General features: G+C 36.5%; 1 protein-coding gene and 2 long non-coding RNA genes across 4 annotated transcripts in view; 1 reads left to right on the top strand and 2 right to left on the bottom strand.

Moving 5' to 3' along the window:
• LOC131644975 (stem-specific protein TSJT1-like) overlaps positions 1-24,888 on the top strand; it is a 77,788-nt gene that overhangs the window by 466 nt on the left and 52,434 nt on the right. The window contains exons 3-5 of one of the 2 annotated variants that reach the window (XM_058915611.1): positions 110-350; positions 447-567; positions 725-929. In XM_058915611.1, the coding sequence (XP_058771594.1) occupies positions 110-350; positions 447-567; positions 725-915 (553 nt within the window). In that variant the 3' untranslated portion in view covers positions 916-929. Of the gene's footprint in view, positions 1-109; positions 351-446; positions 568-724; positions 1,126-24,888 lie in introns of those variants that run through there. The other variant, XM_058915610.1, reaches the window with a different exon arrangement.
• LOC131644977 (uncharacterized) lies at positions 3,821-5,438 on the bottom strand. The gene is made up of 2 exons (XR_009296806.1): positions 5,360-5,438; positions 3,821-4,089 (listed from the first exon to the last, which is right to left on the bottom strand). It is a non-coding gene; the product is annotated as an uncharacterized LOC131644977 (long non-coding RNA).
• LOC131644978 (uncharacterized) lies at positions 10,292-11,909 on the bottom strand. The gene is made up of 2 exons (XR_009296807.1): positions 11,831-11,909; positions 10,292-10,560 (listed from the first exon to the last, which is right to left on the bottom strand). It is a non-coding gene; the product is annotated as an uncharacterized LOC131644978 (long non-coding RNA).

The following is a 24,888-nucleotide window of genomic DNA, read 5'->3' as shown; positions in this document are numbered from 1 at the left end:
TATGTATGAGGGTATTTTAGGAACCAAATTTCTAAAAAGAGTACAAGTGCTTATCATATAGATCATAGATATATTGCTAATACAAAATATGTTTCATGTGTCAAAATAGGTTGTTTAGTGGTTTGGACAACATATATTGTGCTTTCATGGGAAATCTGCACAACCTCAGTCAATTGAACAAGCAATATGGACTATCAAAGGGAAGCAATGAGGCCATGTTCATCATCGAGGCGTATCGGACACTTCGCGACCGAGGTCCATACCCTGCTGATCAAGTCCTCAAAGAATTTGAAGGAAGTTTTGGATTTGTGATCTATGACCATATAAATGAAACTGTTTTTGCTGCATCTGTGAGTCACTTTTTTCTTATAATTAGCCTATGCTGGAAAAAAAAATCACTTTTTAGTACTTAATTGATTAACAAAATATTGTTCATATTTTTTTAGGGTTCTGATGGGCAAATTGGATTGTATTGGGGAATTGCAGCTGATGGGTCAGTGGTTATTTCTGAAAATTTGGAACTTGTTAAATCAAGTTGTGCTAAATCATTTGCACCTTTCCCAAATGGTATGTAAATATTTTGATTAGCAAAAAAAAAATTAAAATTTTGTATGTCCTAAAAACATTATATTTATTTATCAAATTTGTAGAACTAATAAGAATCATACCATCAAAAATTGTATAGGGACTAATAGAATTTTAAATGGTGTTGAAAATTTTTCAGGGTGTTTGTTTCATAGTGAGCATGGTTTGTTGAACTTTGAGCATCCAACAAAGAAGATGAAAGCAATGCCTAGAATTGACAGTGAGGGTGTTATGTGTGGAGCTAACTTCAATGTTGACTCTCAGTCAAGGAATCAGATGATGCCACGTGTTGGGAGTGAAGCTAATTGGTCTACTTGGGGACAAACATAACTATTTGTGTCATCCTAAATAATAACCTAAGTTTATTTAGTTTTTTGTTTGCCAAGAGCAACTTAAGTAGTATGATAAGGATAATCTAAGTTTATTTTCTTTTTTCTTGTATGGTTTCATTGTTTTGTACATTTTTGTGATTTAATGTTGAGCAATGAGTATTTCTAATCATTTTCAATATAAATAAAGATGAAATTTTTAGTTTTGACTTATGAATTTTATAGTGTCTATTTTATTTAAAGTCTCTTGTGTCTCCAATGTACTTTAACTCTAAAAACTGCTCTCCCTAAACCTAATCTCGTCCAAGCACTAAACAAAATAATTGATGCACGACTTTTTCAAAGCCTTAGTGGTATCTCAGGTTTCCAATAAAATTGTTACTTCTAACTAGAGTATGTGATGTTGCATCTAATTGGATTAATAATTATCTGGGTTATTTTCTTTCAGCAGTTTATTGTATCTTCATAATTGTTATTGCTATTGTAATTGATCGGATATCAGTGTCGTGACATTTGGTATCTATGTATCAGAATTTCATCCATTTTTCTCCGCAACAACGACAACTATCCTTCTTTGACAAACATTCGATCTGTGACCTCTTTCATTACAACGATAACCCGTGTCTCTAGTGGATTTAGCATATGGATTACTTTGCCTCTGGAATGGTGCTTTACCCTGCTGCACACCACTATGGTAGATGAGAAATTTCAAGGGGATTTCTCCTTCAATTCTACCGTCAATGCTAGACGGAATGCCCAAGTCACAATCCATAAATTCTATAAACCCATCTTCTCACACAAAGATCTTTTTAAACTTATGATATATCGATCTACCTTCTTGCTCTCTGAATCTCCCAGTTCATTATGTAACACCCCAATTCTACCCAAAGCATTTAGGCAAGAAAATATCAGAGTATTAAAATTTCATACAACACAATTAGGATGTTACACTAAGTAACCAAACAAACACCTAGAAAACAAACGGACATCAGCGATGCCAAAAGCATACAACACCTGCCAATAAAATGATACATAACACACGGAAGATATGAACATATATATATATATATATATATATATATATATATATATATATATATATATATATATATATATATATATATATATATATATAGCTCTCACTCTCAAAGAGGAGTTTTCCAAAATAAAGTGTTTACAATACACAACGGCACGTTATCACATATACATGTTTAAAAGAGTCATATACAAATAAATAACAATAGACTCCCGACTCCCCGGTGTTACGTATCAGAGCGACTGACAAGACCAACTGGAGAACTACCTCTTCCAAAAGACTCCCAAAGCGGCTAATCTGCAGGATGCCACTCAAGCATCAAATCAGCAGAAGGGTGAGAATATAATTTATAATGAAGAAGCATGATAAATATAGTAATGCCAACAAGTATCATCAAGAATCATACAACAACGTAATCTACTCATTTAGCTACAATCGATATATAAGTAATGCAACACATGAATGATAACATAAATTATAAAGACAGACAATGATGAATGAGACTCGACTATGCATATGCATGTGGTACCAAATCCGGAGTAAACTCCTCCTTGTCATTATGACAAATACACCTGCCGAGCATTATGCTGGGACTTTATTCCACTCAGGAAGCCCGCAGGCTGTCGTCATCGAGCATGTAGCTCCCACTGATGACCCTTTGCCGAGCATTATGCTGAGACTTTATTCCACTCAGGAAGCCCGCAGGCTGTCGTCATCGAGCATGTAGCTCCCACTAATGACCTCTTGCCACTCAGGCTAATATACCGTTACCGAGCATTAAGCTCCTACTGGTAACCAATGCCCGCAGGCCACCTGTTAATAGCATTCCGCTATTAACGTATTGAAATGTTATGATGCAAATATACGACTCTATTACACGACAACAACATCATCAACAATATAACACGGTCACATACTCACGTTACACCGTTTATATTCTATCCAAAAGGATACATCACCAATTAATAACATCGTTATCAATTACATCACACCATAATTACCACACAGGCATTAATAAGCACACAACACACATTCAGCGTCAAAACATACTGGCCACGTCGGCATAAATGATCTCATAATTGCATCACATAAAATTAATATTGGCCATCGGCCCACAACTTCATCAATACATCATCAACAAGTTGTAATAACAACAATTCAACAATGATAATACATCATTCTCATAACAACAATTACTTGCCATAAGGCCACACATTATGTTAACAACAAACAACCAAACATCGTCACATATCAAGAATGAACATTCATTAATACATAACACATACGAACATGATTCCATGTTAATCCACACATCAACAACAATTGCAACCAAGCACTATGATTATTTACCAATCATATCGCGCATATAAATAATTATGTGTTTTCATCAACAGTAATTAAAACCAATTAATCACAAGCTAACCAAGCCTATACCATCATATAGAACATCCAACTAGCTTCCTAACGCTTCGAACGGCGTATAAAACAGAGTTACGGATCAAAAGTTACAAGGTTTCAAAGTTTGGATAATTGAACTTACTACACAGTTCACCACTTGATCCTAATAAAAATAATAGGAGACTACATCCTATGAATCATTTTATTAGATCATAGTATAGTTCATTGCGTTAGCTTTCCAACACTTCGAACGGCGACAAAATCGGAGTTACGGTCCAAGAGTTACGAAGTTTCAAAGTTTTGGAAAAATGAAATATGCTGTTGGCCGCTCAGCGGGACGCTTAGGCCGCTAAGCGGAAATTCCAGAAACGGACCAACGAAAACTCCGCTTGTAACACCCTTCTAAAACCCCACGGTAAAATAATATAATCAGAGTAATAACACATCAAGGATGTTACAATTATTAAATAAATAAAACATCAAAGTCGATTGTCATGCTTTTATTAAAATTAACCAAACTTCAACATGTGTTCATCACAGCGGAAACTTATTTCAAACAACGTTAGGAGCATATCCAAACAGCTCATCAATACATAATCCATAAACAAAATAACAACATAGTATCTCAAGTAACGCTAAGACTAATCGATCCCAGTGTTACAATCAGAGCATGACTCGACACGAACTACGGGCTAGCTTATAAGCTATCTTCACCCAATCACACGCCGCTACATCCTTAATCTGAAATCATCAAAGTAAGGGTGAGTTTCATTCGAATTAATAACCATTATACAATCATAAGCAATGGAATATCATAGCAATTATCATCCACTCATCATACATAGAATCGGAATTTGTTATAACAACCAAACATCAGTACATAAGCATATTATATCACTCCACACAATCGTTCAGTCATATCATAATATAATGCAATGAATGAACTGACACTAATGCATGTGGTACCATCCATGGGATAAACCCATCCAACCGATCTTTTTCATCACCAAGATACAGTTTTAACCAGCACAAATTCCACACAATGGGAATTATGCCCACCATTTTGATCCACTTTCATCACCGGGATCCATCACCAAAAATGTATGCCAATGAATGCAACATATAACATGCTTACAACATCACCAATCCGATGTAACACATCGTCTCATTATCATCACCAAATCATCACCAATAAGCATGTATATATATTCTTAGCATTCATACAAACATATCACACGCATACATGAAAGTCATCAACCAAGAAATAATATAATCACAAATAAACAACTTGGACTTCACATCCATACCACCTATTCATCATATAGGCCTTTAATTCAGCTTCACAATGCTCAAAACGGCACACAAAACGGACCAACGGATCAAAAGTTATGCATTTTACAAAATTCTGCATTTTTCAAAAACCTTCAGTGGTAATCGGTTACCCAAAGGCCAGTAACCGGTTACCCTGACTCACGAAACACATCCCCCTGGTTTTTGTATGGGTAATCGGTTACCCTGCTTTCAGTAACCGATTACTGACTTCCAGAAAATACATCTCCCTGTTTTTTGTATGGGTAATCGGTTACCCTGCTTTCAGTAACCGATTACCGACTCCCAGCCAGCAATATTTCCCTTTTTACACTGCAGTAATCGGTTACCCTGCTCCCAGTAACCGGTTACTGCGTACCTGCAACCCCAAATTTTGCAGAAAACAGCATCCCAACCATTCCCAACTCATTCCAATTACACCAATTCGAATAATAGGAAATGAAATGCACACATACCACGAAATACACATCACAATGCATCAATTACACATTTCAAATAGGTTATTGACATGTATTAACATCATATATCACAAGTATCAACAGGATTATGTCAATTCATACAAGATTATCAAAACCTAACAAATCCCCAACCCGACACGTACGAATGAACTAAACAATAATCCTAATCAATCCTACTACCTATAATCGCATAAGGATTACTAACCCGAAGAATCCCCCCTTACCTTAGAGTCGGATCTTCGAAGTTCTTCTCCCCCTTTGGCTCTTCTCACTTTCACGTGTTCTTCAGTTCCAAAATCTGCTTCTACTGCTTCTGCCTCTCTTTTTCCCAATTTCCTTTATTTTATGAAAAATAAAATAAAACATTCTTAATGGGCTTGCTTAGTTAACACCCCCTTTCTACTAACTATCACACTCAGCCCAACACCATATTTTTATTATTTTCCAAATAATTCCCACAGATTATTAATTCTAGTAATTTAATTAATAAAATAATTAAATTAATACACTAGAATTAACGGGGTGTTACAACTCTCCCCCACTAAAAGAGTTTTCGTCCTCGAAAACATACCTCAAACGAAGAGTTCGGGATAAGAGTCTTTCATCTGACTCTCTAGCTCCCACGTAACATTTCCACCTGCAGCTCCTCCCCAAGCTACTCGGACTAAAGCTATTTCTTTACCACGTAGTTGCTTTATCTTCCGATCTTCAATCCTCATAGGCAACGCCTCAACTGTCATATTATCTCTCACTTGCACGTCATCTGCCTGGATTACATGAGACGGATCCGCTATATATTTCCTTAATTGAGATATATGGAATACGTCATGTAGGTTTGCAAGTGTTGTTGGTAAAGCAATACGATAAGCAACCTCTCCTACTCTTTCTGTAATCTGAAACGGACCAATGAAACGTGGCGTCAACTTCCTTGACTTTAGTGCTCGACCAACACCCGTCGTAGGAGTTACTCTCAGAAACACATGATCTCCTTCTTGAAATTCAAGTGTTCTCCGCCTTTTATCATGATAGCTCTTCTGACGACTTTGAGAAGCCTTCATCTTCTCTTGAATCATCTTAATCTTTTCTGTCGTCTCTTGAACAATCTCTGGTCCAATCACTGCACTTTCACCAGATTCATACCAGCACAGTGGTGTCCTACACCTTCTACCATACAAAGCTTCAAATGGAGCCATACCAATACTCGAATGGTAACTGTTGTTGTAAGTAAATTCAATCAACGGCAAGTAACTATCCCATGTACCACCTTTTTCCAATACACAAGCACGCAATAGGTCTTCTAATGATTGAATCGTCCTTTCAGTCTGACCATCAGTCTGCGGATGGTAAGCAGAACTTAACCTCAATTTAGTACCCAAGGCCTTCTGTAACCCTTCCCAAAATCTGGATGTAAATCTTGGATCTCTATCTGATACTATGCTCGAAGGAATACCATGCAAACTTACTATTTTCTCAATGTACAACTGTGCCAACCTTTCCATCGAATAATCCATCCTCATCGGTATGAAGTGAGCAGACTTCGTCAGTCTATCCACAATAACCCAAATGGCTTCATAGTTCTTAGCTGTTCTTGGCAATCCAGATACAAAGTCCATGGATATGCTATCCCACTTCCATTCAGGAATAAATAAAGGTTGCATAGTTCCATACGGCTTTTGATGTTCGATCTTTGACTTCTGACAAGTCAAACAAGAATAGACAAATTCAGCTATGTCCTTTTTCATTCCAGGCCACCAGAATAACTTCTTCAAATCATGGTACATCTTAGTAGCACCAGGGTGAATACTCAATCCACTACGATGTCCTTCTTCCAAGATACTCTTTTTCAGTTCAGTAACATCAGGAACACAAACACGGTCGCCAAATCTCATTATGCCATTCTCATCAATTCTGAACTCACCTCCTTTTCCTTGGTTAATTAAGGTCAATCTGTCAACTAGTCCCACATCATCTTTCTGCTTTTCTCTGATCTCATCAAGAAATCCACTTGTCAGCTTTAACATACCTAACTTGATACTATTCGAAGTGCCTTCACATACCAAACTTAAATCCCGGAATTGTTCAATCAAATCTAGTTCTCGTACCATCAACATTGACATGTGCAAGGACTTCCTACTCAAAGCATCAGCAACAACATTCGCCTTACCCGGATGGTAATTCAGCTCGAAGTCATAATCTTTAAGGAACTCTAACCACCTCCTCTGTCTCATATTAAGCTCTTTCTGATCAAATAGGTACTTCAGACTCTTATGATCACTAAACACCTCGAACCGTGAACCATAAAGATAATGTCTCCATAATTTCAACACAAACACCACTGCTGCTAACTCTAAGTCATGAGTCGGGTAATTCTTCTCATGCACTTTAAGTTGTCTCGACGCATAAGCGACTACTTGTTGGTTCTGCATTAGCACACCTCCAAGTCCCATCAATGAAGCATCACAATACACAACAAAAGATTCTGCCGGATTCGGCAAAATTAAAATAGGAGCACTAGTCAGCCTCTTCTTTAATTCTTGGAATCCTTCTTCACATTCCGAGTCCCAAACGAATGCTTGGCCCTTTCTAGTCAACTTCGTCAACGGTAGAGCTAACTTTGAAAATCCTTCTATAAACTTCCGATAGTAACCTGCAAGACCCAGAAAGCTACGAATTTCAGTCACGGACTTCGGAGCTTCCCACTGAGACACAGCTTCTACCTTTGCTGGATCTACGGCAATACCGCTCTTAGAAATTACATGACCCAGAAAACTCACTTCACTTAACCAGAAATCACATTTCGACAGTTTGGCATAAAGCTTCTTCCCTTTCAACACTCCCAGCACAATTCTGAGATGCTCTGCATGCTCGTCTTCATTTTTGGAATATATCAGAATGTCGTCAATGAACACCACAACGAACTTATCAAGATAAGGGTGAAAAATCCTATTCATGTATTCCATGAAAACACCAGGTGCGTTAGTAACCCCGAACGGCATCACAGTGTACTCATAACGACCATACCTCGTTCTGAATGCAGTCTTCTGAATATCGTCCGCCTTCACACGAATCTGATGATACCCAGACCTCAAATCAATTTTGCTGAATATACTAGCCCCGACTAACTGATCCATCAGATCATCAATCCTCGGCAATGGATACCGATTCTTGATAGTAACTTTATTCAGTTGTCTGTAGTCTACACACAACCTCATAGATCCTTCCTTCTTCTTTACCAATAACACCGGTGCACCCCACGGTGACACACTTGGACGGATGAACTCCTTCTCCAACAATTCTTCTAATTGACTCTTCAACTCGGTCAATTCAGATGCCGACATTCTATAAGGTGCCATCGATATAGGACTGGTTCCAGGAACTAACTCAATAGCAAACTCTACTTCCCTTTCAGGTGGTAGTTCTCTGACATCTTCTGGAAAAACTTCAGGAAATTCTCGGACCACTGGTAATTCCTTACTTGCTACTCTTCCTTTCACTTCCATCGACGCAAAAAGCATAAACACGGCTGCCCCTTCTTGAATTGCTTCACCCACTTGTCTTGCAGTCATTGCCAACTCTTCGATACTCATCTCTTCAGGAAAGATGACCGTCTTCGTAAAACAATTGATATGAACTCGGTTAAATTGCAACCAGTTCATCCCCAGAATAATGTCAAGTTGTTCAAGTGGAAGGCACACTAAGTCCATTCCAAACTTCCTACCAAATATATCAATAGGACAGTTCAAACATGCAGATGAAGTGGTCACTGAACCCGACGCAGGAGTGTCAATAACCATACTTCCATCAATCTTTGATATCTCTAAATTCAGCCTCTTAGCACAATCCAATGAAATAAACGAGTGAGTCGCACCAGTATCAATAATCGCAATTAAAGGTGTGTTATGTATGAAACACGTACCTTTAATCAGTCTATCCTCCGGAGTAGTTTCTGATCCAGACAAAGCAAAGACTTTTCCCCCAGACTGGTTCTTCTTCGGCTTGGTGCACTGTGTACTGATATGACCTTCTTCTCCACAGTTATAACAAGTCACAGTTCTCATCTTACAGTCAGGAGCAACATGGCCTACTCTGCCACACTTAAAGCACTTCTTCTCTTCTTTCTTGCACTCATTCCTCTTATGTCCTGGTTCACCACAGTTGAAGCACCTAAAGGGAGCACCAGAATCTCCCCCACTAGGCCTTTTCCAATTACCAGCTCTTGGGTTTCCCCTACCATATGGTGTACCTCTGTCCATAGGCTTCTTACCCTTTTTATCAACTAACTCGCGAGAGTGAGATGATCTCAGCTTAAGACTGTCTTCTTCAAATATTCTGCTACAGTCCACCAAATCAGCAAATCGGCGAATCCTTTGATACCTGATGCCCTGTTTGATCTCATCACGAAGACCATTCTCAAACTTGATACACTTAGAGAATTCTCCAGCTGCATCGTTGGTGTAGGGTGTGTAGTGCTTAGCCAATTCCACAAATTTGGAAGCATATTCAGGCACTGTCATACTACCCTGTTTCAGTTCCAAGAACTCAATCTCCTTCTTTCCCCGAACATCTTCAGGATAGTACTTCCTCAGAAATTCTCTCTTGAATATGGCCCAAGTAATCGCAATCCCATCTGAATCCAATTCAGTCTTAGTAGTAACCCACCAGTCATCAGCTTCTTCTGATAGCATGTGAGTACCGTACCTCACCTTCAGATTTTCTGCACAATCGATCACTCGGAAGATCCTCTCGATCTCTTTCAACCATTTCTGAGCACCATCAGGGTCATGAGTGCCTTTGAACAGTGGAGGGTTGTTCCTCTGAAAGCTGTTCAACTGCCTGTCAGCACCAATCGCAGCTCCATTAGCATTCCCTCCCAATACACCAGCAATCATGCCTAGAGCCTCTGCGATAGCATCATCATTCCTTCCACCTCTTCCAGCCATTGTTCTGCTAAATCACAAAACAATCTCATCAGAATAGAAGTATCGACAGTGTTTACCTTACACTAGTCGCATACAAGGGAACACTGACACTAAGACTCTGACTCAAACGACCGACTATGCTCTGATACCACTATTATAACACCCTTCTAAAACCCCACGGTAAAATAATATAATCAGAGTAATAACACATCAAGGATGTTACAATTATTAAATAAATAAAACATCAAAGTCGATTGTCATGCTTTTATTAAAATTAACCAAACTTCAACATGTGTTCATCACAGCGGAAACTTATTTCAAACAACGTTAGGAGCATATCCAAACAGCTCATCAATACATAATCCATAAACAAAATAACAACATAGTATCTCAAGTAACGCTAAGACTAATCGATCCCAGTGTTACAATCAGAGCATGACTCGACACGAACTACGGGCTAGCTTATAAGCTATCTTCACCCAATCACACGCCGCTACATCCTTAATCTGAAATCATCAAAGTAAGGGTGAGTTTCATTCGAATTAATAACCATTATACAATCATAAGCAATGGAATATCATAGCAATTATCATCCACTCATCATACATAGAATCGGAATTTGTTATAACAACCAAACATCAGTACATAAGCATATTATATCACTCCACACAATCGTTCAGTCATATCATAATATAATGCAATGAATGAACTGACACTAATGCATGTGGTACCATCCATGGGATAAACCCATCCAACCGATCTTTTTCATCACCAAGATACAGTTTTAACCAGCACAAATTCCACACAATGGGAATTATGCCCACCATTTTGATCCACTTTCATCACCGGGATCCATCACCAAAAATGTATGCCAATGAATGCAACATATAACATGCTTACAACATCACCAATCCGATGTAACACATCGTCTCATTATCATCACCAAATCATCACCAATAAGCATGTATATATATTCTTAGCATTCATACAAACATATCACACGCATACATGAAAGTCATCAACCAAGAAATAATATAATCACAAATAAACAACTTGGACTTCACATCCATACCACCTATTCATCATATAGGCCTTTAATTCAGCTTCACAATGCTCAAAACGGCACACAAAACGGACCAACGGATCAAAAGTTATGCATTTTACAAAATTCTGCATTTTTCAAAAACCTTCAGTGGTAATCGGTTACCCAAAGGCCAGTAACCGGTTACCCTGACTCACGAAACACATCCCCCTGGTTTTTGTATGGGTAATCGGTTACCCTGCTTTCAGTAACCGATTACTGACTTCCAGAAAATACATCTCCCTGTTTTTTGTATGGGTAATCGGTTACCCTGCTTTCAGTAACCGATTACCGACTCCCAGCCAGCAATATTTCCCTTTTTACACTGCAGTAATCGGTTACCCTGCTCCCAGTAACCGGTTACTGCGTACCTGCAACCCCAAATTTTGCAGAAAACAGCATCCCAACCATTCCCAACTCATTCCAATTACACCAATTCGAATAATAGGAAATGAAATGCACACATACCACGAAATACACATCACAATGCATCAATTACACATTTCAAATAGGTTATTGACATGTATTAACATCATATATCACAAGTATCAACAGGATTATGTCAATTCATACAAGATTATCAAAACCTAACAAATCCCCAACCCGACACGTACGAATGAACTAAACAATAATCCTAATCAATCCTACTACCTATAATCGCATAAGGATTACTAACCCGAAGAATCCCCCCTTACCTTAGAGTCGGATCTTCGAAGTTCTTCTCCCCCTTTGGCTCTTCTCACTTTCACGTGTTCTTCAGTTCCAAAATCTGCTTCTACTGCTTCTGCCTCTCTTTTTCCCAATTTCCTTTATTTTATGAAAAATAAAATAAAACATTCTTAATGGGCTTGCTTAGTTAACACCCCCTTTCTACTAACTATCACACTCAGCCCAACACCATATTTTTATTATTTTCCAAATAATTCCCACAGATTATTAATTCTAGTAATTTAATTAATAAAATAATTAAATTAATACACTAGAATTAACGGGGTGTTACACCGCTCAGCGGGCCTGAGGCTGCTTAGCGGACCTGAGAAAAACCAGAAAAAACCCAGCACGAACAGAACTGTCTCAAGCCCCTTATACCCACCAAAACCACTCCAAAACATCATTATAACACCAATACAACACATACATACCATATAAACAACATAACATCCAACTTTCATGGTTGATTCATCAATCTTTCTCAAAACCTAACATTTTCTTCAAACTTAATCAAGCCATGGAAATGGAAAACAAACATGATCAATGAAGACATCTATCATCATACTACACATACACACCACAAAATCTTGTTTATAACTCCTAAACTCACAATCCACCATTGTTGGCCTATCATAGAAATGAACAAGAACAAGAACAAAACCAAAACAAAACTATAAGAATCATACATTCAAGATAAATTAGATTCACCCCTTACCTTGGTTTGATTCTCCATCTTCTCCAAAACCCCCTTCTTCACTTTCTCTCCATCTTTGCTCTTCTTCTTTCTCTCTTCCTTTCTTTCTCTTCTTTTTCTTTCCACCCTTTTTCCTTTCTCACAAATATCTCTTTCTTATAAAGAAAATATCTACCCCACGGAAATGACCAAAATGCCCCTATGCTCAAATATCGTTCAAACGCCCCCAAAACGCGGAATATTACCTTAATAATATTTCTAGTATCAAAAATATGAAAACCTTCAATTAAATATTAGTCCGCCATCCCGAACTAATACCAACTGAAACGACTCCAAAAACGGTAAAATTCCAATAAACGTCACAAACGTCCAAATTAAGCATATACTTATTTTTCCGGGCGTTACAACTCTCCCCCACTTAGAACATTTTCGTCCTCGGAAATATCCCAAACGCAAACAAACCTAGATACGCTCTCGCATCCGACTAACCAACTATCAAGCCACGGAAGCAACGACACAATCAGCACAAACAACGAATAACTCAAGCTAAAAGAAAAACAACCAAAACACAACAACGACAACGAGATGCAATGCCCATACAATGCACTCATAGACTAACACCAAAACACAAGAAATAACCAAGACACAGACAACAACCCGGTCGCACAACATCCAAACAACCATGTTAAGACATAGCAGTCAAACATGTAACCAAAACATCTGGTGGTCTTATAATTCCTACCACATCCACTGTCCACAATTTAAACTCTAACAATTCACACACACACATACGAGCCGCGTCATTTCACGCTTCCGATGTGCACTCTGATTTCCCACAACAAACAAATTTACCAATTTCATATCCAACTTCCAGCCCTTTCTAGTATTCACCAGAACTCATGTTCTCTCTTAACATACTCAACCTCTTAATCTACTGTGTCAGCTCGCACACCAGACAAAAGTCTTTGTATTATCCAATCAAAGGCAAAAAGCTAATCCAAACACATCCTTGTTTCACAACACAAGCCCTCATAGATCCTTAAGTGACCAAATCGCCCTCTCAGTCTGACCATCCGTTTGAGGATGATACGCCAAACTCAAACGCAACTTCATACCCAAAGTACTTTGCGAACCTTCTCAAAATTTCAGAAATAAACCTCGGATCTCAATCCGAACAATACTTTTCGAAACACCATGCAAACAAACAAACCAACAAACAATTTTATCAACATACCACTCGCCAGTACTTCCATCGGTTAATCCATTCTTATCGAAACAACGTGAGCAGATTTCGTCAATATATCCACAATAACCCAAATCACCTCACAATTACTCGAAGTCCTCGGCAAACCAGAAACAAAATCCATAGAAATGTTATTCCGCTTCCACTCAGGAATGGATGACAGTTACATCAAACTAGACGACTTCTGACTAGTCAAACACAAATAAACAAATCCCTTCATATCCTTCTTCAAACATTAGGAATACAAACTTGATCATGACATCCCATGACATTGTTCTTATCAATCCGAAGATCACCATATTTATCTTTGACTAATAAATGTCATCTTATCAACCAATTCAAATCCGATTTCTGACCTTTTCTAATCTCATCAAGAATACCATAAGTAAGCTTTCACATATAAAGCTCAACGCCTGAAGAAGTCTCTTTACAAACCCAACTCAAATCCCACAACTGTTTCAAATATCACAATACTCGAATCATCGACATAGACGTATGCAATGGTTTCTCATATTCAACTCGTTCTGATCAAACGAATACTTCAAACTCTTGTAGTCACTTACACACACAAATCTTGATCTGAATAATTAGTGCCTTCAAATTTCCCAAACAGAAATAACAACTGCCAACTCTAAATCTTGTGACAGATAAATCCTTCCAAAAATCTTAACTTACGTAAAAGCATAAACCACCATTTACCCCTTTCTGCATTAGAACTTCTTGCAAACCCAACAAAGAAACATCCCAAAACACCACAAACAGTTCTAACAGATCCGGCAAAATCAAAATAGGAATGATAGTCAACCTCCACTTAAACCCTTGAACACTCACTCCACTCAACCAAAAACTCACATGAGGAAACTTAGCAAACAACTTCTTCTTCCCAACACGGACAAAATAATTCTCAAATACTTAGCATGATCATCTTCACACTGATGATACCCATACTTCAAATCAAACTTGCAAAACAAACAAGCTCAAACCAACTTGATCCATCAAAATATGAATCCTCGAAAGTGGATACTTTTCCTTAATTGTCACTTTTCTCCATTGTCTAAAATTGACACAAAGCCTCATAGAACCTTCCTTCTTAACCAACAAAACACGTGCACCCTACGGCAACATGCTCGAACGAACAAACCTCTTCTCAAGAAAATCCTTAAGTTGACTCCTCAACTCTTTCAACTCAGAAGTTGGCATCCGATACGAAACCCTCGACACAACAATAGTTCTAGGAACTAATTTCATCAAAACAAAACTCCAAGACAGAATTCCTCTTTTCGACGATGAATCAATTAAACCTTCAAGAAACACTTATACAAATGCGCGACTATCCGCAATTCCCACCATCGCTCTTTCTCAAGAACATCCAAAGTCGTCGACAACATAAACAACTTCGTACCACCTTGCACCGACTCATTCACTTCCAATATTATCAAACTAGCCATATAAGCCTATCACGTCCAATACGATCCCGTCTACTATCAACAAGAGATTAAGGGTGATCAAGTCCTCAATTTGTCAATAGGTATCCGACAATCATAATAGAGTATAAACTATCAGTACCAACATTAATAATATTCTTTTCCAACTTTTGCTCATAGCACAGAAGCACTATGATTCCATAATTCACAAATCTCTCAAGATCATCTGAACCAGCTAACACCGACGTCCGGTAGCTACGTACCAAAACACTTCTAACAACATCTCAAAACAAAATTCCTGAGATCCTACTTATCTCTTCATACTCCTAATTCTTACTCGAGTTCCAAAACGTTTCCAACAACGTCACTTCACACAAGGCTACTCAAACAACAACTTCATAGTCCATCAGTAGCGTTAGAGCATCACAACTCTCTAAATTCCATTCTTTAGAAATAACCAAAATCTACTCTGAGACACTCCAACTTGATTAACAACCAAAGTCTTAAGTCCAAGTCACCTTCACTTCAGAAAACAACAAATTCCAACAACACTAGTACTGCTGCCCTCGGTAGCATACTAACATCTTGCAACTGAAACATATCCGAGAAGCATATCTTCTCCCCCACTTAGCTTCAAACCATTCCTGCATACAATTGACTAGAGGCACAATAAGTACTGACAGTGCTCCACACACTTATCACATACTGAGGAATTAAACAACATTAGACAACACTGGCCGGACAGACCGACCTGCTCTGATACCACTAATGTAACACCCCAATTCTACCCAAAGCATTTAGGCAAGAAAATATCAGAGTATTAAAATTTCATACAACACAATTAGGATGTTATACTAAGTAACCAAACAAACACCTAGAAAACAAACGGACATCAGCGATGCCAAAAGCATACAACACCTGCCAATAAAATGATACATAACACACGGAAGATATGAACATATATATATATATATATATACGTATAGCTCTCACTCTCAAAGAGGAGTTTTCCAAAATAAAGTGTTTACAATACACAACGGCACGTTATCACATATACATGTTTAAAAGAGTCATATACAAATAAATAACAACAGACTCCCGACTCCCCGGTGTTACGTATCAGAGCGACTGACAAGACCAACTGGAGAACTACCTCTTCCAAAAGACTCCCAAAGCGGCTAATCTGCAGGATGCCACTCAAGTATCAAATCAGCAGAAGGGTGAGAATATAATTTATAATGAAGAAGCATGATAAATATAGTAATGCCAACAAGTATCATCAAGAATCATACAACAACATAATCTACTCATTTAGCTACAATCGATATATAAGTAATGCAACACATGAATGATAACATAAATTATAAAGACAAACAATGATGAATGAGACTCGACTATGCATATGCATGTGGTACCAAATCCGGAGTAAACTCCTCCTTGTCATTATGACAAATACACCTGCCGAGCATTATGCTGGGACTTTATTCCACTCAGGAAGCCCCCAGGCTGTCGTCATCGAGCATGTAGCTCCCACTGATGACCCTTTGCCGAGCATTATGCTGGGACTTTATTCCACTCAGGAAGCCCGCAGGCTGTTGTCATCGAGCATGTAGCTCCCACTAATGACCTCTTGCCACTCAGGCTAATATACCGTTACCGAGCATTAAGCTCCTACTGGTAACCAATGCCCGCAGGCCACCTGTTAATAGAATTCCGCTATTAACATATTGAAATGTTATGATGCAAATATACGACTCTATTACACGACAACAACATCATCAACAATATAACACGGTCACATACTCACGTTACACCGTTTATATTCTATCCAAAAGGATACATCACCAATTAATAACATCGTTATCAATTACATGACACCATAATTACCACACAGGCATTATTAAGCACACAACACACATTCAGCGTCAAAACATACTGTCCACGTCGGCATAAATGATCTCATAATTGCATCACATAAAATTAATATTGGCCATCGGCCCACAACTTCATCAATACATCATCAACAAGTTGTAATAACAACAATTCAACAATGATAATACATCATTCTCATAACAACAATTACTTGCCATAAGGCCACACATTATGTTAACAACAAACAACCAAACATCGTCACATATCAAGAATGAACATTCATTAATACATAACACATACGAACATGATTCCATGTTAATCCACACATCAACAACAATTGCAACCAAGCACTATGATTATTTACCAATCATATCGCGCATATAAATAATTATGTGTTTTCATCAACAATAATTAAAACCAATTAATCACAAGCTAACCAAGCCTATACCATCATATAGAACATCCAACTAGCTTCCTAACGCTTCGAACGGCGTATAAAACGGAGTTACGGATCAAAAGTTACAAGGTTTCAAAGTTTGGATAATTGAACTTACTACACAGTTCACCACTTGATCCTAATAAAAATAATAGGAGACTACATCCTATGAATCATTTTATTAGATCATAGTATAGTTCATTGCGTTAGCTTTCCAACGCTTCGAACGGCGACAAAATCGGAGTTACGGTCCAAGGGTTACGAAGTTTCAAAGTTTTGGAAAAATGAAATATGCTGTTGGCCGCTCAGCGGGACGCTTAGGCCGCTAAGCGGAAATTCCAGAAACGGACCAACGAAAACTCCGCTCAGCGGGCCTGAGGCCGCTTAACGGACCTGAGAAAAACCAGAAAAAACCCAGCACGAACAGAACTGTCTCAAGCCCCTTATACCCACCAAAACCACTTCAAAACATCATTATAACACCAATACAACACATACATACCATATAAACAACATAACATCCAACTTTCATGGTTGATTCATCAATCTTTCTCAAAACCTAACATTTTCTTCAAACTTAATCAAGCCATGGAAATGGAAAACAAACATGATCAATGAAGACATCTATCATCATACTACACATACACACCACAAAATCTTGTTTATAACTCCTAAACTCACAATCCACCATTGTTGGCCTATCATAGAAATGAACAAGAACAAGAACAAAACCAAAACAAAACTATAAGAATCATACATTCAAGATAAATTAGATTCACCCCTTACCTTGGTTTGATTCTCCATCTTCTCCAAAACCCCCTTCTTCACTTTCTCTCCATCTTTGCTCTTCTTCTTTCTCTCTTCCTTTCTTTCTCTTCTTTTTCTTTCCACCCTTTTTCCTTTCTCACAAATATCTCTTTCTTATAAAGAAAATATCTACCCCACGGAAATGACCAAAATGCCCCTATGCTCAAATATCGTTCAAACGCCCCCAAAACGCGGAATATTACCTTAATAATATTTCTAGTATCAAAAATATGAAAACCTTCAATTAAATATTAGTCCGCCATCCCGAACTAATACCAACTGAAACGACTCCAAAAACGGTAAAATTCCAATAAACGTCACAAACGTCCAAATTAAGCATATACTTATTTTTCCGGGCGTTACACATTAGGCTCAGAGAAATGCAAGAACTTAGTTTGTGTATTCTATTACAATTTTCTTTTCCTGAACACACTTAATATACATCTTATAAAGAATCTGCTCATAATCCTCCGGTAAAAATCGCTCCAAGATCAATTGTTTCATTCTTTGCCTCTGGCTCTAAACAACAAGCTTTTCCCACCAAACATCAGTTGTACTCTTCAACTTTATCACCATCGACATTCTTATTCTCAAGGACGCTCATGTCGGCGAAAAGTTTGTCAACGTTGATCTACCAATTCAGAAACTCCTTCCCTCCTATCATTCTATAGAATAATGAAGTATCAACCTTCACTTGATAATCATAGTTATGTCGATTCCCATGATCTACTACCTCTTCCTCGTCAAATTCTTCTTCTTTTTCAGAAGTTGATTTTTCAGCAATAACATCACAATGTTTCCACCCGCGAAACCATCATCGGTTCCCTTCTCTTGTATCTTTACTGATTGTCATTGTTGTTTGAGATGTTCACCTGAGTTGTTAAAGTCGCCATTTATTCAGTCAAAGTAGTTAGGGTCGTGGTAAAAGCTACAGTAAATCCCTCAAGGTCTACTCTTGTCAATGGTTGATCTCCCATGGTGGATCAAACTACGAATAGAAACATGGGAAAACTTGCTATAATGCCACCTAACGCAGTTGGAAACACTATGGAATAGCAAGCGCTAATCCTATAATGAGAACACGGGTTTTCAAGCGCAAAACCTGTCAGATAAAACTCTGAAATCCACCAGATAGAAAAACTGCTGAGTTTTATTATGATCAAAGATAGCCTTCACGGCCACACCCAAAGGTGTTTAAATACATAAAAAAAACCCTTAATGGACTTTTAATTCAAAAACAAAAATAAAACAGAAAATTATGGAAAATGTTAAAATGTTATATTCAGGCCTGAAACAAACTCTGATGGTTTAAAAGGCCCATATGTCACTGCAAATCAATGAATTGGACTCGTGAGTCGATTGCTTTTCCGAAAAGGTATAATAATAGTCATTTTAATATCAGAAACCAAACCTACACAATTTCTGCCGAATCTTTCCGATGCGCGACTTTTTCTTCGATACGTGCAACCAACCTTTCAACATCACTAATTCCCTTAGATACATCATACATGAATTAAACCATTCTATGATATTGCCAAGTTTCTTTATGTTTGTTGTAACATCTATTAATCTTTTGTGCTTTTCGTATTTCATGGTATTCCCTCAATTATATACAGTAGTTTGTGTTTATCATTGATAATATCATGAGCATGCAGGAAAACAACACTAGATTCAAACAACTTAGTTTGGAATAAGAATAACCTTAAACTCTAGGCTTATTTATTATTCGGAGAAAAAAATCAAAGTATGAAATATGATCTAAAATAATTTGTAGGGGTAATTGTTAGACGATGGCAACTTATCTAGAAAAGGGGTGAATAGATCCCCAAGTTTAAAAATTCAAATTTTAAAGGTTATGAAAACATTTAAACTATGGCAAGCAGAAGTATCGTGTTTAGATCAAAAGTCTTCTACACCGAACCAGTTATTGGAACCTCAGATATGCGCACAACCCTTAGCAACCAATTTCTAATCCATTTAAACACAAAAATTCAAAATATAAAATTATCGAACACTTGATGTGCGATTGATTTTTTCATATTTTTCCTTTAAGTTTGTTGATATCAAAATCCTCTTACAATCTATTTGATTGTAAGGAAATCAACAAATCAACAATGTTCAAAACGATTACCGGAATATCATTACGAATCAATGTGTTTAACAATTTGATAATGGAAATTTAAACGCAAGAGATAAAGAGATATATCGAGAGAGAGAGAGGACATGAGGAGTTGTCTAGGCATTTCACCGATCGTCCTCTCTACGACTATGTCTGCCCTTAATTCCAATTTGGAATTGAGATATCAATCTTACTATGAAAAAAAGTGTTTACAAGATATGTCAAGAAATTCCACCATACAAACCCTATATTTGATGTTGATCCTTGCACTTCTCTTTCCTTGATCTAAGTTTGATCAAGTTGTAACACCCTAATTCCCAAATGATAATTTAATAAAAATCAGAGTAATTTATTTCTTAAATTAAAACACAACAATTTGGATGCTACACTTCACCACTTTATCAAAACCTGCTCAATTATGCATAGATAGATACATAACACATCAAGTGGATGAACCAAAAACCATTCAACATAGTTCTCAACTTTAACTTTATTAATGCAATGGAAGAAAACATAATCTTTATTCAAACGTTCTCAATCAACCATAAATCAACTTTATTCAATAAAAGGGAGTTCTTAATACTCCAACAAATCAACAAAATAAAACGTTAACATATCAAAAACAAGCAAGCGTTCACCCCCTGGTGTTACGTATCAGAGCATTGATGTTAACTCATAAAATAAGAAGAGAAACCTCTTCTAGACTCCGCAGCCTCGGACTACTCCTGATTATCTACACGATGTCGTATAAAGAATCATTCTAACAGAAGGGTGAGATATCACAGCGCTCTAATAGGTTATATATTAATAAGTATGCGATAAATATACAATGCATATTATCAACAATAGTCCATCATTACATGACACACAATTCATACTTCAATTATACAACAAAACATCATATCAATTCTTCAATGTCATGCTATGAGACTGACACCAACTCAATGCATGTGGTACCAACAGAGCACAAGCCCTCTACAATTTGCCAATCCAGACCAACAATAGAGCATAAGATCTCAACAATGTATCATGAAACACTAACATTCCAAATCATAACTATGCAATTACATATCGTAAGCTTTAAATATGATGCCATTCCAGGCCAACAACAGCAACATCATTATGAAATATATTATGAAATTCATTCAAACATCATTCGTACAATATCATCGTTCAATCACAACAAAATTCATCGCATTTCGTACGACACTAATACACAAGGCATACGAATCACATATAATTATCATTTTCTAATATAAAAATATCATCATGTTAAAGAGAATATTTTTAGCTTTCCAACGGTCCAAACAGCACATCAAATGGACACCCGGGTCAAAAGTTATTAATTTTCAAAGTTTAGAAAAATGTCAGCTTCAGTAAGGTAATCAGCTACCTCAATTCATTTAGCTGGTTACATCACCTTCCTTTGTCTCTGTTACGCAAATTTTGAACTATGTAACCGGTTATCGCAAATGATGTAGCCAATTACATCACTGAAACAAAGCCAATAATTCCAAGTTTTTATGATGTAACCGGTTACCTCACACCATGTTGTAGCGGGAAAATTGAGATCAAAGTCATTGGATTGACTTGACTCATATTTTAGTAAAATACGCCACCACGCTTTATTGTTTCCAAAGGAAATGGGAAAATAACGAAGTAAAACCCAAATAAGTTTTTTAAAACACAAACTAATAAAAAAATAGAGATCTTAGGTACATGGGTTGATTATGTAAGGGGAAGGTGTTAGCACCCATCACATATGTGGTACTCCATAATAACCTTTTTGTAAATCGGTGTTAAAAGAGTTGTGTGCAAAAGAAAATTTGGGTTTGATTTTAAAATTATGCTCGACAAGACGTTACATCTTGTGCCTACATACTTCCTGAGTACAATGGAGAATTTTCACTTTGTCTACAATCTTTAATAGACTTTGACTAATGATCCTCGTTATCATTCATCACTTGTAGCGCTATATTGTATACAAAGATATTGTCAATATTGACTTAATTTAGGTTATATTGATTTCGGTTCCATCACATTTTATTCATGACATAATTTATCAAGATTTCTTTATTTCATATTTCAAGTACTTGATTAGTTCTTCTGGAACTGAAAAATAAATAATGTCAAAGTATTCTTAGAATTTTCATATCCTCACTTGAGTCAACTTTAACTTTAGTTTCTTTTCTTGGTAGAGGACTTTTAACATAGGAACCGACTTTAATTTCACGCTTCAGGCGCAACTACAACTCATTTGCAATATTAGATTTTCAAACAAGAGAACCTACTTTAATAGGAATATTAGCAGCCGATAATAAGTTTTATAAATTTTGCAAATGAGAAATATATTGAACTTCTGGTTCATATTCGTTTATACAAGGATCAAGATGACAATTTATTTTTAATTGTTTATTTGAACTTCTAGTTCACTCTTCACATGCATATGCTACAAGATGTTCAATATTAATTTTAATGAACATATGCTACAAGATGTTCAATATTAATTTTAATAATATATGTGATACTTAATAAGAAAGTTCGGAAAAATTCAGATATTGAGATATTAGTTTGAGAAAACAATTTCACAAACTGCTGGTTGTGATTAGACAACAAACATTTGCATCATATTTTAATCGATGCAATAATTAATGTCATTAGTAACTCAATTTCTCAGATTTTTATTTTTCTTTAGAAACACACAAAATTTATTGGAATGCAGAAACTTCTGGTTCTTCAATACTAGTTTTTCAGTTGATAAACATATTCATGATCTTTTAGTTGAGAAAACAATTTCACAAACTTCTGGTTGTGAGTAGACAATAAACTTATGCATGATCTTTTAGTCGATGCAATAGTTAATATCATAAAATATTTATATCATCTACATGACTGGTGTATTGATTCACAAATACCATCTTACGTATGTTATATAAAAACTCTACTTATAAAATTTTATTTTCCTTTAGGAAAATACAAAACTTATTGGATTGAAGAAACTTCACGTTCTTCAATGCTAATTTTCACATCATAATACATTCGAGATGACTCAACTGATTTTGCCAACAAACACTTAAGTGTGATTTGTAAACTTCTGATATATAATAACATATATATTTTAATTATTCTAATATAATTGAGTCAATCATGTTGTTCTTCAATAAATAAATCTTCATGAACCATACATATATATTTTAATTTGATTTGATTTTTGTAAATTAAATTTAAATTTATTTCCTAACAATATTATTTAGAATACACATTTAGTCAAAAGAACTTTTTGCAATTCAATTTTTTTATCAGATAAATCAAATAAATTTCAAACAAATATAGAAACCATATTATTACTAATTAAGTGTGATAGTAAACAATAAAATAACTTAAAGTAGTAAAATCTTATTCCTTAATTACTATAAGTTATTATTATATAATATAAATGAAATTCTGGAGTCAGATACGTGATGTCGAATAGGATGTCACGACACTACTATCTGAATAATTTTAAACCAATGAACAAGAAAGAAACAAACAAATAACAAACAACACAAGAGAGTTGTTAACCCAGTTCGGTGCAAACACACCTACATCTGGGGGCTACCAAGCCAGGGAGGAAGTCCACTATGAGTAGTATCAATTTAGAGTAATACAGTTCAAGATTACACCTTTCACTTAATATCTACCCAATGCAACTTCAACCTAATACTACTTAGATCAGAGATTCCACTCACTCCCCCTCAATCACAGCAGTGATGAATAACACTCAACGAATATGAATAGAAGACACACTTCAAGGACACAACTTGATCTTGCTTAAAAGCTTCAATCAAGTACAATGATACTCTTGCTTAAAAGCTTCAAGTACCTCTTACAACTCAAACAAAAACACCTAGACCAAGACAATCATCATGATGATTGTTTGGCTCACAAGAAAGCTAGAACTTAAAAACCCTAATAACGAAAACCTCTTAAAACTTCTCTTAGAAAAACTGTGCACGGGCTGCAGCTTCTTCATAATATATATAGCCTTCAAAACGCAGCAGCTGGGCCTTGGATCCAAATTAGTCTTTAACCTAATTAAACTAATTTCCACAAATCAAGGAACCAAAATAAGAGCAATTAAAGACGTCCTTGAAAAGATCAAACAGATCATAATCTAATATTTCCATGTAAGGCACAGTCCAATATTTCCAAGTAAGGCGCATAGGATCTTAACAGATCACACAAACAGAATTAGTAACAGAATAAGATGTAACAGCTACGGATGTCATGACATCGGCCTTGACATCAGGTAAAGGCCTGCACAAATAAAGATTTCACTACAGTAGAATGCATGTCATGACATCAGTTTTGACATGATAATATCACAATGAGTTTTACCAAAAAAATACAGCCAATCAACAACATCTACAAACTCCCCCTTTGGCAAATTTTTGGCTAAAACAACAAT

The sequence above is a fragment of the Vicia villosa genome, linkage group LG1, assembly GCF_029867415.1.
Source record: "Vicia villosa cultivar HV-30 ecotype Madison, WI linkage group LG1, Vvil1.0, whole genome shotgun sequence".
NCBI classification, from domain to species: Eukaryota; Viridiplantae; Streptophyta; class Magnoliopsida; order Fabales; family Fabaceae; genus Vicia; species Vicia villosa.
Note: the sequence above shows the minus strand (reverse complement) of the source record. Positions and strands in the feature narration are given on the sequence as shown.